The sequence below is a fragment of the Phyllopteryx taeniolatus genome, chromosome 1 (assembly GCF_024500385.1).
Source record: "Phyllopteryx taeniolatus isolate TA_2022b chromosome 1, UOR_Ptae_1.2, whole genome shotgun sequence".
Taxonomy (NCBI): domain Eukaryota; kingdom Metazoa; phylum Chordata; class Actinopteri; order Syngnathiformes; family Syngnathidae; genus Phyllopteryx; species Phyllopteryx taeniolatus.
The window spans coordinates 28,238,678-28,258,362 of record NC_084502.1 but is presented as its reverse complement, the minus strand read 5'-3'; the positions used below and the strand labels follow the sequence as shown (position 1 = coordinate 28,258,362).

At 40.7% G+C, this 19,685-nt stretch overlaps 1 protein-coding gene across 3 annotated transcripts in view; it reads right to left on the bottom strand.

The window, feature by feature from the left end:
* trak2 (trafficking protein, kinesin binding 2) overlaps window positions 1-19,679 on the bottom strand; it is a 30,156-nt gene extending 10,477 nt beyond the window's left edge. Inside the window, exons 1-11 of one of the 3 annotated variants that reach the window (XM_061785565.1) lie at window positions 19,528-19,639; window positions 16,586-16,660; window positions 12,836-12,968; window positions 12,523-12,708; window positions 8,792-8,848; window positions 3,504-3,580; window positions 3,309-3,425; window positions 1,391-1,606; window positions 1,232-1,310; window positions 374-504; window positions 198-272 (exon numbers count right to left, since the gene is read on the bottom strand). In XM_061785565.1, the coding sequence (XP_061641549.1) occupies window positions 198-272; window positions 374-504; window positions 1,232-1,310; window positions 1,391-1,606; window positions 3,309-3,425; window positions 3,504-3,580; window positions 8,792-8,848; window positions 12,523-12,708; window positions 12,836-12,890 (993 nt within the window). In that variant the 5' untranslated portion in view covers window positions 12,891-12,968; window positions 16,586-16,660; window positions 19,528-19,639. Of the gene's footprint in view, window positions 1-197; window positions 273-373; window positions 505-1,231; window positions 1,311-1,390; window positions 1,607-3,308; window positions 3,426-3,503; window positions 3,581-8,791; window positions 8,849-12,522; window positions 12,709-12,835; window positions 12,969-16,585; window positions 16,661-19,527 lie in introns of all 3 variants that reach the window. The other 2 variants (XM_061785558.1, XM_061785576.1) reach the window with 2 other exon arrangements.
* Between the last annotated feature and the right edge of the window lie 6 nt (window positions 19,680-19,685).

The window sequence follows — 19,685 nt, the reverse complement described above, 5'->3', positions numbered from 1 at the left end:
CAATAAAACTTTACGGATAAAGCACTTTTCATGCAATTCAAAGTGGTTTACATAGTTAAAATCAATCCCCTCCTGCCAATCATTCACACACACCCAGGTTTAAAATAATCTTAAGGCTTGACCTATGGCTTTGATTTGATTTGTCACTAAGTGGAAACATCTTCAAAAGGTGTCTGAGCGATTGCATGACACGGTACCTCTGCCGTGAGTTGCCTCTGGGCCTCTTTGGACGCCTGCAAGTGGATCCTCAGCTCCTCTTTCTCTAAAGCCAGCTTAATAACAATAGTGACAATGTTGGTGACTGCTGGCTGAGTCATCAGAGTGATACCGTATATATGCAACACGCCGGAAGCTTTTGGATCTGGTTCCTCACCTCCTTCACTCGATGTTGCAGCTCAACGATTTGGGAGAGCAACTGAGCGATCTCCTCCTGGTGTCTGACCAGCTGCTCGTTCTTCCGGGACAGTTCATCAGTCATAGTCACCATCTGGCTGTTGGAGTGGCCTGAGGTGTGTGAGCCCAAAACACAGCAGGTTTGTAAATGAAAGGCTGCTGTTAATCTCCACTGTCGCATATTGTCATTGGCACAGTTTACAGTGAGAAAAGTCTCTGCGCCTGAAATCTCTGCGGGGGTGGGGTACAAACTTCGTGGGAGATGTACGTGCGTGTGGGGGGTTGGTTGTTCATGCTTTGTGGTCACACTATATTGCAGTTGTTACTCTAATTTTCATACCGTTTGAACAATATTTTTGTGTTCCCCGTTGCTGTTGCTCGCTCTCAATATATTATGTTTAAATGTGTTTGTATTGTTTTAGGTGTGTTGATAGGCCTTTCAAAAAATGAAGTACTGTAAATGCAACAAAAACATGCCTTTGGTGTATTTAAATATGGTATTTCCTTTTTGATGAACACTTAGCCCTAAAACGCTACTGTATTTTAATTTTGGTCATTCTGGTGGTGTTTGGAGAGAGAAATATTTTTTTACATGGTACTTTGTGTAAAAAGTTTAAGAACCACTAATATAAGGGTTCATTTTAAAATTTGACCATTTCCGTCCCACTTAAAAGTAGATATTTGCAATGTGGAGACACGACCAATCCACTGTATCCTCATGGGATAAAACGAACAATATTTCAAATAGAACCAAAAAAATTAACATGGAAAATCCTTTTAATAAGCAACAAATCAAAATAAAATATAAACATGTTGATGTTTTCAAAAATGGACTCACGGAGCTCCTTGACACAGTCGCTCACAAGTCTCTGTTCCTTCTCCTCATAGGTGACGGTATCTCTCTTCAGCTGGCAGGCCTGGGATAAGTTATAATGTTAATAGTTCACCAATTCCTCTGTCACACACACAAACATCAATGTCCTGATTCACCACCAACCTCAGACCTCAGAGCCAGGTTCTCCTCCTCCAGCTCCTGCAGCTTACACTGCATTGACTCCAGCTGGCTGAGAGCGGCAGCGGCGGTTGCACCGGCTAACTGGGGCGGCCTCAGTGGGGTTGACGCACTGGAGTCGCCCTCACACTCCTCCGAGGCGCTGGCCACCATCCGCAGCAACTCATCCTTCTTACTGAGCTCATGCTGCAACTGGTGAACCTGGTGAAAGAGCATGTTTAAGCATTGAGAGGGCTATAAAAGAATCTGGTAGCCTGAACACTGGTACACACAAGTGCTGACTCACTACAGTGTTTCAAATTACTATGCATGTAAGATTTAAGTAAATGGCAAAATTATTAACCCCTTTAATGAATTTAAATACAAACCCAAAGACATGCCCATAATCCAAAGAGTTTCTTTGGAGGCAATTCTTGCATTCTCAAGTGACATATAGGCATGTACTCACACTGATTACTATTTCGAATTGTTCATAATTCCCTTCACCTCTGACCATAATAAAACCTCCCAAACACGTAGGAAAATGTGTTTTGATCCAATGAAACCAATGCTGAAGTTTTTGTCCAAAATTCCAAAAAGTATGTTTGGCTATTCATCATTACTCATCACCAAATGAACACCATGCCTAGAGGGAAGCATGATGGCGGCCGCAGCAGGGATATAGCAGGGATCTCGTTTGATGTGCGTCCCGTGTCCTAGACACAAAAATGATCAGGGACACAAAGCATGGTGAATCTGCGTCTACATACGCACAACATTGCTATGCTTCTACTTCTATTGCAGATTTGAAAAGAACACTTTCACACCCCACATACACCCAGCCGCACCACCGACCACCCTCACCGAAACTAAAAAAATTAAAACCATTTTGTCCGGCAATTTACAGAAAAATGCATCCAAACTAATCGGGAGAGGCTTCATCATGCAACGAGACAATTACCCAAAACACACTGCCAACGCAACAAAGGACTCCATCGGGGGAGAAAGAGGAAGGTCTTAGACTGGCCAAGTCAATCACCGGCCCTCAACCCAATAGAGCATGCATTTTACCTCCTGAAAGAGGAGACTGAAGTGAAGTGAGAAACCATCCATCCATTTTCTGTACCGCTTTATCCTTACAAGGGTCGCGGGCGTGCTGGAGCCTATCCCAGCTATCTTCGGATGAGAGGCGGGGTACACCCTGAATTGGTCACCAGCCAATCGCAGAGCACATATACACAACCATTTGAGCACACATTCACACCAATTTAGTGTCTTCAATCAACCTACCATGCATGTTTTTGGGATGTGGGAGGAAACCGGAATGCCCGGAGAAAACCCACGCAGGCAGAACATGCAAACTCCACACAGGTGGGGCCTGTATTTGAACCCCGGTCCTCAGAACTGTGAGGCAGATGTGCTAACCAGTCGTCCACCGTGCCGCCCGAAGTGAGAAACCCCCAGAAAAAAAAAAAAAAAAAAATGAAATAGGCTGCAGTAAAGGCCTGGAAAAGCATTTCAAATGAAGAACGTAACAGTCTGGTGAAGTCAATGGGTCGCAGGCTTGCTGCAGTTATTGCAAGTAAGAGTTATGCCACCTAATATTAAAGGTTATTCACTTTAAGTTAATTTAATTATGTCTGTTCCACTACTTTTGCTCACTTGAAAAGTGGGTGGCTTCAAACAAAAAGGTGCTCTGTCCTGAGTTGTTTAACACATCTAGAAATAAATACCATTAAATAAAAGCTGGTATTCTGAACCTTTGTCTCTTATTCATCTTTTGATCTGAATCTTCAGTCTAGAGCAAAAACAAACGAATTGACCTTGCCGTTCCAATACCTTTGGAGGGAACTGTATATATAGTACTTGGAAATGTAAATCCAATGAATACTTTTTACTGTATTTTATTAGTATTTAATGCTACCTGGTCCAGAGTCTGTGCTAGCTGCTCCTCCACAGCCTCATTGCGCTCTTGCAGCAGGTGGTTCCTCTGTAGAAGTGACTGTCCGATCCGAGCTGCCAGCTCCAGGTCTCTGTCACGCTAATCAATGAATAAACAAGACACAGGATTAATGGAATGATCTGATGTGAGCACTAGTGGCATGACAGTGATACCAACCTCGGCCAGTAGGTGAGTTACCACTTCAATGTCATTGTACGTCTTGGTCATCTGCTCCACACGATCAGAACTGAGGACTGACCATACATTGAGATCTTTTAGAATAATGTACATGCAAACGGCACAGAAATGCCATGTAGCATGTGCATGCAAAATGTATGCATTCGGGAAACCCCACAAGAACTAAAAGACACACTTGTGTAACATGTCAGGTTTTAAGAAAGCTTTGACCACGAGCAACATGAATTAGCCAGCTGCACAAAAAATTATTTACATTGTCGACTTTGATGATATTTGGTCACATTTCCATTCTCAATACATTATATTTGTTCAAATCTTGGGTAATCGGTACATCCACTGTTTTAAGCACCATTGAATGAAATTCAGGAAGAATTTTGACATGTAGTCTCGATCGCTGATCGCAAAAAATTTGGTAATTTTCTGCAGTTAAACTAAGGATGAAATTGTTTAGTTTACCGATAAACAGTGATAACATTTCAAACAATTACTGCAGTATTACTGTTTCAAATTAAAATGAGTGTCATTCTGTAGTTAAACTCGGGATGAAATTGTTTAGTTTACCGATAAACAGTGATAACATTTCAAACAATTACTGTAGTATTACTATTTCAACTGAAAATGAGTGTCCTACGGTTGTTAACGTAGTTTGCGTTGTTGTGTGTGCATCCCTTTTAAAATAGTGATGTAATGTTAACAATTCCTACAGTGGAGTGAAAACTGAAAATTCCCCAAGAGTTTCTGCGTGCAGTTTGGAGTCACCTCCAAACCTCTCTGCTCACGCGCACCTCTCTACTCACACACATAAAAACACTCACTTGTGAATTCATGTTTATTTATTCAGCTGACGTGGCTGGCTAACAATAGCTAAAACACTTACCTGTGACTTAATATTATTTATTCTGCTACTGTGGCTAGCTAACATTGGCTAAAACACTTACCCATGACTTGATATTATTTATTCAGCTAATGTAGCTAGCTAACATTAGCTAATGTCAACATTTACAGATACACTTGCATAATAACGGGACGTACCCATGACGTAGTCCATATTATTTGAAAACTACAATCTCGTTGCCTGTGCAGAGGTGGCATGCGTGTGAGCAGAGAGGTATGGAGGTGACCCCACACTGCACGAGCACCCGTCTCAAATTCCCTAGAGTAGCAGCCAAAGCTCACTCTGGAGTTGGAATGGCCAAGACAAAAAGTGGCAAAAAGTGATTTGACAGCAAAATGCAGTTAGAAATCAGATTCCTATAATTGCACTCTGCCATTAATTAGGGATGCACCGATGGCACTTTTTCCAGACCGAGTAGGAGTTCAACAACTTAAATTTTATAATTCATACCAAGTATTGATACTTGATAATGGATTACATCTTGCAATAGTGATGAAATGTGTTTTATTTTAACCAAATATTATTCAACAACACATTATTTTCTTTAACATAGAATAAGTGTCACTCAAATAAAACACTTTTTAGACTAAAAACTTGTCAGTACGGACATTTTAACATCCAAGTGCATGTTTGTACAACAGTTTTCACAAAAATGTAGCCTGTAAAACGAGGCAGTTATGTGGTATCTCATTCTGAACACTATGGGGCACTATGTAAAATGAGTGCATAAAGTAGATAAGAGAATAAGAACGGCTGCGGCGGCTTCATTTACGAGAACGGTGCTGACTTGGCTGGATCCGAGCAGTGTGGAGCGGAGCCGACGACAGGGCTCAAGAAACTTGGTATGCAACCCGCAACCGTAGTTCATCAATTTTGCAGACCATAATTTGTATTCTGCTAACAAAGTGTTGTCATATGTGTTACCTTAAAGTATTGGTGGTGTAGTATCGGAGCATTTTGTTCGACTCAAAGTACAAGTATAAACTCCAAGTACAAGTATAAACGTACAGTATCGGCGCCAATGCCGATACTGGTATCGGCGCCAATGCCGATACTGGTATCGGCGCCAATGCCGATACTGGTATCGGCGCCAATGCCAATCGGTATTACAGATACTGCTAATACCGATACTGGTATCGGTGCCAATACCGATACTGGTAATACCGATACTGGTATCGGTGCCTATACCGATACTGGTATCGGTGCATCTCTATTATAAACGACACGAATCTGCTCGTGTATATATTAGCCTGAGTGAAAATATTTTATGTTCATCGACAAAAATCTATTTAAATTTTTGATTGACGACTAGGTAGTTTTAATTGGGTCCGCATCGTTAAGGCTTATCAGCTTCCCTCCTAGCTAAAGGTTTAGCCACATAAACGCACATGAGGTTGTGGCTAACTACACAAGTGTGGCCAGGAGATTTTTATACTGTTTAGCCACATTGGCTAAGAGGTTTCATGACCCGGTGCCAACCCTGATATGAAAATTGCGATCTAAAGTACAGTTTCATCTCTAGTTACAGCATCTTGAAACAATGGAAGTAGAGCTGCAAGATATTCGGGGGAAAAAAACAAACATTTTCTTTACTCTGCAATACATATTGTGGTGTTAAAAAATACAGGATAACATACCCGTTTTCTTTTTCCCTCTAGAAAAAGTATACTCAGCAGAGAAAAAAAGTATGTGGAGTTATTTGTATGAAGTCTACCTGTATTTACAGTGGGTATGGTAAGTATTCAGACCCCCCTTAAATTTTTCACTCTGTTATATTGCGGCCATTTGCTAAAATCATTTAAGTTCATTTTTCCCTCATTAATGTACACACAGCACCCCATATTGACAGAATAAAATGGAATTGTTGAAATGTTTACAGATTTATTAAAAAAGAAAAACTGAAATATCACACAGCCATAAGTATTCAGACCCTTTGCTCATTATTTAGTAGGAGCACCCTTTTGAGCGAATACAGCCATGAGTCTTTTGGGGAATTATGCAACAAGTTTTTCACACCTGGATTTGGGGATCCTCTGCTATTCCTCCTTGCAGATCCTCTCCAGTTCTGTCAGGTAGGATGATGAACAATGGTGGACAGCCATTTTCAGGTCTCTCCAGAGATGCTCAATTGGGTTTAATTCGGGGCTCTGGCTGGGCCATTCAAGAACAATCACAAAGTTGTTCTGAAGTTGTTTTCGTCCAGGATATCCCTGTACTTGGCCGCATTCATCTTTTCTTTGATTGCAACCACTGGTCCTGTCCCTGCAGCTGAAAAACAACCCCACAACATGATGCTGTCACCACCATGCTTGACTGTTGGGACTGTATTGGACAGGTGATGAGCAGTGCCTGGTTTTCTCCCCACATCGCTTAGAATTAAGGCCAAAAAGTTCTATCTTGGTCTCATCAGATCAGAGAATCTTATTTCCCACCATCTTCAGGTCTTTTTCGCAAACTCCATGCAGGCTTTCATGTGTCTTGCACTGAGGAGAGGCTTCCGTCGGGCTCCTCTGCCATAAAGCCCTGACTGGTGGAGGGCTGCAGTAATGGTTGACTTTCTAGAACTTTCTCCCAGCTCCCGACTGCATCTCTGGATCTCAGCCACAGTGATCTTTGGGTTCTTCTTTACCTCTCTCACCAAGGCTCTTCTCCGCCATTGCTCAGTTTGTCCGGACGGCCAGCTCTAGGAAGGGTTCTGGTCGTCCCAAACGTCTTCAATTTCAGGATTATGGAGGCCACTGTGCTCTTACGAACCTTAAGTGCAGCAGAAATTTTTTTGTAACCTTGGCCAGATCTGTGCTTTCCCACAATTCTGTCTCTGAGCTCTTCAGGTAGTTCCTTTGACCTCATGATTCTCATTTGCTCTGACATACACTGTGAACTCTAAGGTCTTTTATAGAAAGGTGTGTGGCTTCCCTAATCAAGTCCAATCACTATAATCAAACACAGCTGGACTCCAATTAAGGTGTAGAACCATCTCAAGGATGATCAGAAGAAATGGACAGCACCCGAGTTAAATATATGCGTGTCACAGCAAAGGGTCTGAATACTTTTTTTGTGATATTTCAGTTTTTCTTTTTTTACTAAATCTGCAAAAATGTCAACAATTCCATTTTTTTCTGTCAATATGGAGTGCTGTGTGTACATTAATGAAGAAAAAAATAACTTAAATGATTTTAGCAAATGGCTGCAATATAACAAAGTGAAATATTTAAGGGGGTCTGAATACTTTCCGTACCCACTGTAAATGTACTGTGGTATTGAGCAATAGTCCTCCCAGACAAGAAGTTAAAATCATTTCTTTTCATGTCTAATTATACTGTAGACTGTAAATTAAATAGCAGTCCTAACACTATTCACTTGTTTTTAATCAATTTGTTATTTTACACCTGTGTGTTAAGATATGCATTAATATTTCTATATTTGAGTGCATTCGTTTAAACAAAACACGTGTACAACTGAAGTTTGTCCATTCAATAATGCTGTGGCACCAAGTGTAATCTGTAGCGATATACATTCGTTAGTCACATTTTGAAGAGAGATACAGTAAATGCAGGCATGTAATTGTTTCCCTTATCCTCATTGATAGTCATACCAAAAAATAAGTATATACTGTAACACTATGGGCTGCTCAGCGTGTGTTGTTTGATGGGTTATAATTTATCATAACATTTGTGCTAATATTATTAGCATGTTGATTGATTGCATACTGATACACAAACATTGCACAAGACCCTGCGATGTGACTACTGCGCATGTGGACATTGCGATGACTATGCCTAAACGATATACTACGCAGCCTTAAATGGAAGCATAATGGATTTAACCATTTGACGGTAAATATCGCAGGGCTCAAATAATATAGATCCCAGAAGCTTTCTGGCTAAACCAGCTCCCATAATAATGAAAAGATAAAATAAACAGGAAGAAAGCAATTTTTGGTCCAGGATTGTTTTGAACTAAAAAATAAGCTTGCACATTCTGCGAGACCATACAGTATATACCCATAAACTGGCAGAATGCTAAGAGAAGTTCCCGAGTTCACTTGCTTGCTGTTGCACAGCCACATTATTTAATCCACCCAATATCTTATTAGTACAATAAATGAAAAAAGTGGTAATTTTCCTCATTATCAAGGAAGGAAATTCCTTCAAATACCCATCCATTGTAGGACTGCCTCTAAAATATGGCTATGTATCTGTGCAGTAGTTGCTAGTGGTCACCCTTAGACACGTTACACGAAACTAGTACAGCAAGAGACTGATTAGACAAATTGTGAAAACAAAATCGAGAAGTGCAAATACAGATGTGGGAGCTGCACTTAAGTTCCCTACCTCACACTAACACTAATCAGATAGGTCAAGAAAGATACCTTTGGAGAAGTGGGAGGCAGGGTGGGAATGAGAGGGGTGGTCCAAAGAGAGATATGCTAGTGAGAGATAAAAAGAGAAGAAAGCTAAAAATGCAGCAGAGAAGAAATGTAGAGAGAGAGTGAAAACTTTATAAATCAAGATAACACGTTAGTTCTACGTGTTGATTAGTTGGGTCTACTTTGAGCACCTGAATGTACATCAGCAGCTGTGTGCCGTTCTGCCTTTTACCTGTTTGAAGAGAAGATGTAGTTCTATTCAATCAGCCAGTAGCCCAGTAGACCATGTTACTGAACACATGGGCCCGGATATGCTTCATACTCAGAGAATGAAATATCTCCCAAGTAATGCGAGGCAGTTTTCAAGTGAAGCAGATGGTGCTATAATCCAAGGCCTAATCTGACCTCTGGATGTAAACAGAGGTACTACGATGAACATGTTGTATCCCACTGGCAGATTATAATAATAAAGTGTGTAAATTATCTTCTACCTGCATTTCTTGTTAACGATGCACATTAAGTACAGTATTATAAAGAGGGTATTTATAGGAAACTGTGGGACACTGAAAAGGGAGGAAGTAACGCATGCGCGCACACACACACACACACACACACACACACACGACTCAATTTCCCATGACTCCCTTTCAGCTGCAAGGGAGTCACCAGAAGACAGCAGTCACCCCACTCCTTCCCTATTTTCCTCAATCTGTCTTCCGCAATCGGACAACAGGCACTGTCCTGCCTGTAACATCTATGATACTGTCGCTGTAGGCGAAACACTGGCGGAATGACTTTGTCTTCCCATCCCGTGAGACTAAAAAAAAAGGGCTGAAAAGAGGAAAGGCTTTGCAGCGTAAAAGGGGATAATGTCAAAGCCAACGTGACCACCATGTGCAGAATCAGATCCACTCTAATTCCCTGCCATTGGAATTAAAGAGGATGTACATCGAGTAAAAAGGGAACCCTCACGTGTCCAATAGACACAGGCAAACGCACGTGCGTGTAGTGTTTAAAGCATCAGTAAGGATTTCTTTTTAGCTGCAGCAGCCTGCTGCGGTGATGTAAAACAACGTTTTGGGACAGTTGTAAATGTATTTTCTTAAGCAACATTTTATGTGGGTGACAAAGTGTGTGCAAGCACTGCACACAATATCACGAATTAAGTGCATTTTTACAGGTTCTTGAATGGGAAGAAAACAAAAAACGTCGTCACCTAAAACACAAAGCTGAGATGTAGGCAGTTTTTTCCCGTTATTGATGTTTAACTTCCTGAGCATAATTTGATATACTATACATAAGCTAATATTATTCTTCAACAAAAGGTGACCAATATCAAAGTTGACCCTGCATCCTTCAGTTTTTCTGTCTGCGGCCCTGTGTGGAATTAGTTTGGAGACCCCTGCAAAACTTAGCACATTCTATTATTATTGAATAGTCTTGGAGGTGAGAGATACTCTCCACTGTATAGGAACAATGATTCTGAAAGTGTTGTTGTAAAGGCAACTAGAGTGGTACACAGGCTACTTCTAGTTGTATGCGAAAGAATCACTAAGTACAGTTCAGGTTTAATTTTGTTGTACAGTGTGGTGCCTTGAGATACGAGTAACCTAACTAACGTTTTTTGAGATAGGGGCAATTGCTCATAAAATGTTTTGCTTTGACTTGCAATGAAGATTTTTAGCTACGAGTGCTATATGTTGGCACAGAGTGCCAGTGTATTCCCGCAAACATAGAGAAATTAAATGCTGTGCCCACCATGTACTGACAATAAAAAGTGACGTGAACTTGGACTGATGTTTTGTACTTTAAAAGTACAATTTGTATTCATTGGATTTATTGAGGCTATTTTTCAGGGTCTTATATATTTTTATTTAATCTATTCAACTGTATAACATGATGACGTTTAAGTTTAAAGGTGCCCTTCCATCCATTTTTTTCCCCTGTTTTATGTATAACAAGTCAAAACGAGTCTGTGACATGGTCTAAGGTTGAAATCTATGTTGTTTGTCGTATGAATGCAAAAGCCTTTGAACACCAAAACCGCTTACAAACGATTGGATTCGAAATCGCTGACAGTGTCATCACACTGTCAGTTGTGCTAATTAAATTCATATATTCATATTACACCTGACCACTTCATGGCTATTACCTGCCCACACAACTCAGTTGAACAGCAACGCGCTATTTCTGGGTTTAATGACTGAGTCTCAGCTGCTGTAGCCATAAAAAATACACTCCATAAAGTATAGATATGTCGTGTTACACAACAATACATAGCTGTATTTGTGATCTTTGATGCGGCTGTGGTGGATGGAGTGGCGAGGCTTGAGTTCATTGTCGCCAGCAGTCGTCCAGCCGCTTCCAATCACAGAGGTGGGAGCGAGGGACGAGCTCGCAGTGGCCGCCTTTCTAGTGTCTCGGTCGGCTGACGTTCTCTATGGTGGGCCAGCAGTCAAGCGCCTGATGAGTTGTGCTTGACAGTAATTTGTATACACTTTGGTGACGTGATGGCTTGGTCCGCTTTGGCGGCGGTGAGGGAGTGCTTCGCCCAGGTGTCCGTTTAGTGTGTGTACTAGGTCATTGTGAGGCACAGTTCATGGGTGTAATTTTAGTTGGCGTGGACTGGCTGAGATGGGATATTGGCTATGTGGGTGACATGGCCGAGGGGGCTATTTTGAGCTCGTCTTTTGCTCCCATTCATGTGAATGGCGGTGGCCAGATGTGTGCGGGCCTCGCTATTTCAGCCACCGCAGTTGCAAAGGTGGTTGCAAATGTAGTTACACGTTGTGGTAAAAGACAACATATGTATACTCATAGACTGTATTTGAATGTGTGTTCCGAGTGTATAACTCCCACACAAGATGGCAATGAAGGGTGACATTTATCTAGCAGATGCAGTGATATGGACCAATCAGACGCAGGCTGTTTTTCATATTTAAATTAGAGAAGATGAGCGATCCAATCAGAGCAAAGCTCATTTACATGTCACATAATAATGAGAAATCCGACCGTTTCAAATGCCAAGCAGAAAAGACTAACTTGAATAGCTTGAAAAATGACGTTTTTGGCATTTCCAACCAAAATTATCATGCAACCAGATAAGGACATCAAAAATGATCAAAATTAGAAAAACAAAACAGAGATGAAAGGGGACCTTTTAACATAGTAGTTATGTTGCAATTGAAATCCTGTGTATACAGGTATAGATTAAGTTTTTATTGAATTTATTTTTCAGGATTTTATAATTTAATTTTTATTTTATTCAATTGTAGTATATTATGTTTAAGGTTAAGCCTTATGTAACCTATTAATAATAAATGGGGGTCAGTTTTTCTTATACCTGCTGCTGCTAACTATCGTTCTCCGTTTGAGTAATATCACTTGATTGAAGCCATTCCTAACATTCCATACTACAAAATAAGTACAAATATGTATGATTTGTGCTGATATCGGATCAATATCGGTATTGGCCGATACTTCAGGCTGCAATATGGGTATCGTATCAGAACTGAAAAAGTTGTACTGCGACATCCCATTCCTACTCATTTCAATGGGGCGAGATGATTTGAGATCCAAGTGTTTTGCGTTACAGGCGTGGTCACGGAACAAATTAAACTCATATCAGGGCACTACTGTACAATAAATTTTAATTTAATCTTTAAGAAGTGTTTGTTTTCTCTCTCACATGCCATTGCATCATAAACATGATTTTGAAACGTGGACACACTTACCCATGTAGCGGAAAGTTTCCTCTGCCAGCATGGGGGAGATGGCGTTGAGCTGGGTGGGGCCTTCCTCTGGGGAGCAGCTCTGGGACACCACCCAGTCCTGGCTGTCTGACAAGTAGAACGACCCCGATTCCACTGATCCAGAACCCACTGAGCCGTAGGGCCTGCTGCTGCTCCCCAGGCCCTCATCTGTGCGTCACAACACATGATGTCAGGATACAATGTCATGAATAGTAACTTTACCTGCTTCTATCTTGTAGCAGTCTTGTACCACCAGACCCAAATATTATGGTACAAAATGCTAACATATACGTACCCGTGTCTGTGCTGGACTCCTTTTTCTCCACGGCTCGTGGTTTGACTTCAAACATTTTAGGAGGAGGAGGGTCGTGTGGGGTCACATCAACATCCTCCCCCAGAAGTGGTGGATGATGGCCTCACACAGTCAGCTGTCACAGCATAGAGAAGTTCAGTTATAATTTAGAATAGAAAAGAAAAACAGTAAAGACGGGATGTGTCCAAAAAATAAATTATTCCTAAACAAATCTGTTAACAATCAAACAAGAAGCAAATAAGACGCACTGTCTGTCTGTCTGTCTGTCTATGTGCAACCCCAATTCCACTGAAGTTGGGACGTTGTGTTAAACATAAATAAAAACAAAAGAAAATGATTTGCAAATCATGTTCCACCTATATTTAATTGAATACACTACAAAGACAAGATATTGAATGTTCAAATGGATAAACTTTGTTTTTAGCAAATAATCAATAATAATAATAAAAATGGTGCCTTCACAGATGTGTAAATTACCCATGCCATTGGCACTAACACAGCCCCATACCATCACAGATGCTGGCTTTTGAACTTTGCTTCCATAACAGTACGGATGGTTCTTTTCCTCTTTGGCACAGAGGACACAATGTCCACAATTTCCAAAAACAATTTGAAATGTGGACTCGTCGGACCACAGAACAGTTTTCCAATTTGCAAACATGCAAACCCACGACACAGCGGCTGAGCAGATGCAGCTCTACTAACTTTGTCAGCCTCCATTCATTTTCCATCAACTTGGTTAATTTTTATGAAAGAAATATATTTCGGTCCATCACGTGGGCTCTACTCGTTTCATTGATATGTGCACGCTACTCTTTCAAGCACGAGTTCAGGGTTGAATCATATCCTCCCCATTAGGGATACATCTATAGCACTTTTTTTGAGACCAAGTATGAGTTCAAGTACTTATATTTGAGTACTCACTGACACCAAGAATCGATACTTGACAACACCCTTTTGTCTTGCAATCGTGATGAAAATAAATTATTTAATCTAATATCATTCAAAAACTAACTTTTCTTGAACTTGACATAAGTTTCACTAAAATAACACTTTTTAGTGTAACAATTTGTCATTACTGACATTTTAACATCTAACTACATGTTTTTTTCTCCCCCAACAGGCTTGCCACACAGTTCACTTATATGTAGCCTGTAACACAACGTGTTTCAGTTATGTGGTGTCTCAGTCTGAAAACTAAGGGGGCACTATTTAAAAGTACATAGATAAAGAGACAAAAACATAACAAGAGATGAAGAAAAACAGAGTCTGGTGGATATAAACAAGTAGGAATATGGATGCCATATTACCCTCAATGTCTTAAAACGATAGTATGTAACTTTTGCCGCAAAAAAAAAAAAGCTGTCAAAGCTCGTTTAAAGTTTGCTGGACAACATTTGGACAAGCCAGTTAAATACTGGGAGAATATAGTCTGGTCGGATGCGGGCAAAATGTAACTCTTTGGATGCCATAATGCACACCACGTTTGGAGGAGAAACGGCACTGCACATCACCCTAAAAACACCATACCAACAGTGAAGTTCGGAGGTGGGAACATGATGGTGTGGGGCTGCTTTTCAGCAAATGGTACTGGCAAACTTTACATTATTGAATGAAGGATGAATGGGCAAATGTATTGAGACATTCTTGACAACGAGGATGATGAGAATGAAACGAGGGTGGATTTCAGCAGGGTAATGATCCAAAACATACTGCCAAGGAAACTCTCAAGTGGTTTAAAAGGAAAAAAATAAAGCTGCTAGAATTGCCAATCACCTGACTTGAATCCAATCGAAAATCTATGGAAAGAACTGAAACTCAAGGTCCATAAAAGAAGCCCACGGAACCTTCAAGATTTAAAGGCTGCTTGTGTAGAGGAATGGGCCAAAATCACACCGGTGCAATGCGTGCGACTAGTTTCTCCATACAGGAGCTGTCTTGAAGCTGTCACTGCAAACAAAGGCTTTTGTACAACGTATAAAATAAATACCAATTGGCGTGTTCAATACTTTTTCCCTGTGTCATTTCTAGGCTTTACACGATGAGGATTTTTGGGGCCAATCACCGAGTTTAAAAAAAACGATAACCGATCTGATCATAAGATGGAGCAATGTGTCTGTATAATGACTTGTTCATTTACTGTATATACTTTTGTACTTAATTGCTCAAAAAATTATATTTACAATAAATAATCCATCTTTGTTCATCTATTTATGCCAGTGAGGCATAGTGAAAGACAGAACAAATGAATGGTCTTCTATTAGATGGCAGGAAGTACATACAGTAATTAATGTATCCACTTTTTGTGACATTTGTGTTTGTTGGTGTGCTGTGAGATTTTTCAATTGTATAATATGTGCCTTGGCTCCATAAAGTTTGGAAATCATTGCTCTAGTCAGATCATGTATTCTAATCAGTCAGGTCAAACCAACATTACAACATGACAGAAATAATGGGTGCTAGCTTACTGTAACTAAATTATTGTAATTAATTACTTCACACACACTAACACTTTAGAGCATGAATCGAAAGAATGCTTGCATGTTTGCTTACAAACGTCAGTGCTAGCACTAGCTTGCAAGGCTACATAACGTTTAGTTGCCTGCTTGCGAGTGGTATCGTTTTAAAAGTAAGTGAAAATACCTCAAGCGAGCCTGAAACGAACGTCCTCTCCTGAGTACCGGTGACCACCAACACACGTTTTCCCCCATTTTGTTCTTATAAACATAAGACGCGATCCATTATTGTTGTCGACGCCATGGTAACGAGTGTATCCGGCTGCGGTTGAGTTGACAAGATGAAGCCCGGTGATTGTAAAAAAACGTGATGCGGTGGTATCAGAATACAAGATTTTATTGCAGTAGTCTGACATAGTGCAATTGTGAAAGACCAAATTTGTCTTGTCATTTGGTCCCATTACAGGTCTGTCTCAAACGTGTTGTCTATCCCATACCGCTGACAAGTTTTTTTTAATAACTTTATTGGTGGTCAGATATTTACAGTACTACGTCAAAAGAAACACGACAAGGCTAAAAATAAACTAGCTTTTGGATTCTAATATACTGTACACGGTGGCGACGCGGAGTAAATGTCTTTTGCGGAGCCGATCAGATCGGCAAATTATGACAGTAAAGTCTAGTCATTTCAAATTATTACACACAACTTAATTTCTGATCTTATTTGTTCTACTTTCTTTATATGTATGGATTACTTGAGGTGTTCCCAACATCTGGTGAAATTTTCAGGTCAAATAGGACCTTTGGAAATATATTTAATGAGAAAATGTTGACGTGTTAATATACTTATTTGAGCTGCTGTATGTGATTCTACAACATTTTTACTATGTTACTATGTAAGGACACCAGTCATTTCAATTCCGTCATTTGCAGTGCAGCACTAACCGGGCCAGCATGGGAAATTAATAGGGAATTCACTAAATATAAAAAATAAGATACTGACATAGGGAATTCACTAAATATAAAAAATAAGATACTGACAAATACAGCAAGCTGTTAGATGCGCTGAATGGCTTAATCAGCATTGTGTTATCTCCTCTCGAAGTGACCTTGGTGAAATGACTTTTGTTTTACACAGTGCAGCATCAGATTACAGTATCAAGTACAAAATAACGTGAGTAAAAATAAAGAATGCACTACTTCTTGAGAATGCCACAAGTTATAAATTGAAACTGACGAGACAACTGATATAATACTTTATTAAAACATTGCTTACTTCTCTTTAGCTCAGCTTGAATGGGACAGTGCATAGATGAGCAGGCGACGAATCTCAGTGCTTGCGCCTCCGTTGCTGCCCGAGCAAAGCATAATTTGTAGTTGGCAAAAAAAAATTGTCACCTGTGTTTACCTGAAAGTATCATCACATGACTGCCATAGCTCCTACCCAAAAGGTATATGTTAGGCTGGTGAAATGGTATCGGTGTATAGTATGGGTGTATGTCTACAAATAAGAGTACTGCACAGACGGGGTGCATCCCTACCGGATTGATGATCAGAAATTATGCAGTCTCTTAAAGAGATACCCTCCCTGATGAGAAACATGAAAGCAACGTCAATAAATGCTAGCCATGTAACCACTGCCTGTGTCATTGACCTTGCCAGACACACACACACGCCTGCACAAACATGCGCGCACACACGTGTCTGTCTGTGTGAGGGGGAGGGAGAGAGAGAGAGAGAGAGAGAGAGAGAGAGAGAGAGAGAGAGAGAGAGAGAGAGAGAGAGAGAGAGAGAGAGAGAGAGAGAGAGAGAAAATCCTTGGGAAAAGCTCGTCCTCAGTTTACATAAGAACAGGGTGCCTGAACATTTTTGGCAGATTGATGTGATACACGCAACACTGGAGCCATGTTGTGCAGGACTGTACTCTTGTTACCGATCAATATGGGAGGAGATTTGTCTCAAAATTAATTCATTCATTTTCCTCACTAGGGACGTAGGTGTGCTGTAGCCTATCCCAGCTGACTCTGGGCGAGAGGCAGGGTACACCCTGAACTGGTTGCCAGCCAATTGCAGGGCACATATAAACAAACAACCATTCACACTCACACCTACAGGCAATTTAAAGTCTTCAATTATCCTAGCATGTATGTTTTTGGGATGTGGGAGGAAACCGAAGTACTCGGAGAAAACCCACGCAGGCACGGGAAGAATATGCAAACTCCACACAGGCAAGGCCGTATTTTAACCCGGGTCCTCAGAGCTGTAAGGCAGATGTGCTAACCAGTCATCCACGGTGCCGCCCGTCTCAAGATTATTAACACAACTATATCTGCGATTTACACATGTTTTTTAATGGTGTGTGTGTATTTATCATTAGAGCACCACTGCTGCCTAGCAGATGGAGGGACGGGGCTTTCCACACGTGTGAATATTCTCAACTTGTGCGAATGAATATCATGAAAACTGTGTTACATTTGTCTCAAACATAAACGCACGTGCCTGTTGATCCACAAACGTACCACCAACAAGTCACAAGCAGAATTGAATATTTACAAATTATACGTCATGATAAATGTACACACAACATCAAAAAACACATGTAAATTGCAGATATATTTGTGGATCTGAAAAACACAAATCAAAGCTATATTTGTGGATCTGAAGAACGTGTAAATCGGGGATATATTTGTGGATTAGAAAAACACGTGTAAACTGTTGATATATTTGTGAAAATAATTTTGAGACAAATTTCTCTCCATACATCAATAGCATTTGACAATTTAGCTGACGAATGAATTAATGCGCACACAAGAAACTTCTGGGCACATTAGTGTTAGCACATACTGTAGACCAGTGATCACCAACGCTGTGCTCGTGGACACCAGGTCACCCCCAAGGACATGAGTAGCCCTTGGGCCTGTTCTAAAAGTAGCTCACCAGTGATGGGACTTGTGATTTCCTGGGAATGTTTGAGAAGTGATCATTTGAAAATGTAAACCCTTGCAGAGATGTATATAAAATATGAGCTTAAGACTATCGTTAAATGGGCAACACGATGACCGACTGGTTAGCACGTTTGCTTCACAGTTCAGAGGTCGTGGGTTCAGATCCGGGCTCTGGCCTTCCTGTGTGGAGTTGGCATGTTCTCCCAGTGCCTTGTGTGGGGGGTACTCTAGTTTCCTCCCACATTCCCAAAACATGCATTGTAAATTAATTGAAGACTCTAAATTGCCCCTCTAAATTGCCCCTCTAAATTGAATGTGAGTGTGAATGGTTGTTTGTCAATGTGTGCCCTCCGACTGGCTGGCGGCCGGTTCAGGGTGTACCCCGCCTCTCGCCCAGAGTCAGCTGGGATAGGCTCCAGCATACCCAAAAGCGACCCTAGTGAGGATAAGCTGCCCCAAGAACAGATTGATGCCCTAAATTATTAATAATAACATATAATGAAAGATAATTTGATCAACTTTGCTATTTTAGAGGTTTGTATCAAACTGGTAGCATAATGGAATAATGAGTACCCAAGAAGTGGCTCTTAGTTTAAAAAAGATTGGTGACCCGAGCTGCAAACATTCATAATTTAAGTAGTAATAGGCAAATCCAAGTTCGGTAAAACTCATACATTACCGAGCTTTCTTCTTGTCCGGTTACATTTGCTTAAATTACAGGCCGTAACAAAACAAAAACAAATTTTGACTTTATTTCCTTGTTTTCCCTGTTTTTCTTTCCCAGATTGGGCTGTATTGACTTCAAATGTCTCCTGGTGCTGAAATTTCTTTAAGATGAATAAAGTATCCATCATCGGTGAATTTGCGAAGGAAGCTGACCTCACGGAACCTCAGTTATGAAAAATCGTTTATTAGAGCACTGTACGTCGCCTAACAATTAATCATGAATGTAAAATAAGCTACTAAACAAATATACACAACGTGCGCTAACTAGTATATGCTAGCCCTTTTAGCCACTGACATCGCATTGAGCTAACACATTGAGGACCACATTACGGGTTTTCTGTGCGGATACTCTTCACAGAACAGTTATTTGTTGTTTATCCCTCGTCAAGTGTATGCATGTTTCGTTATAATGAATTACAAATCGTCAGAGAAGATTTTAGCTCGGATGGGCGATGGTGACAGCTTCATTTGCGCGCATACAAATAAGCACTTCCGCTATAAGAAGTACCATCCCGACCTCTTAAATCATGTTTAAAATCGACCTTACCCTTTATCAATATTATCCCACGTCATGGGCAATTCCGGTGAAACGTGCAGGGAGATCGTCAACAACGTCGCCTCCCGAATATCACCAAACGACGAGCGAGGAAGTGGGGGAGGAGGTGGAAAATTGCGTCACCAAGCTGCGACGACTGACGCAAGATG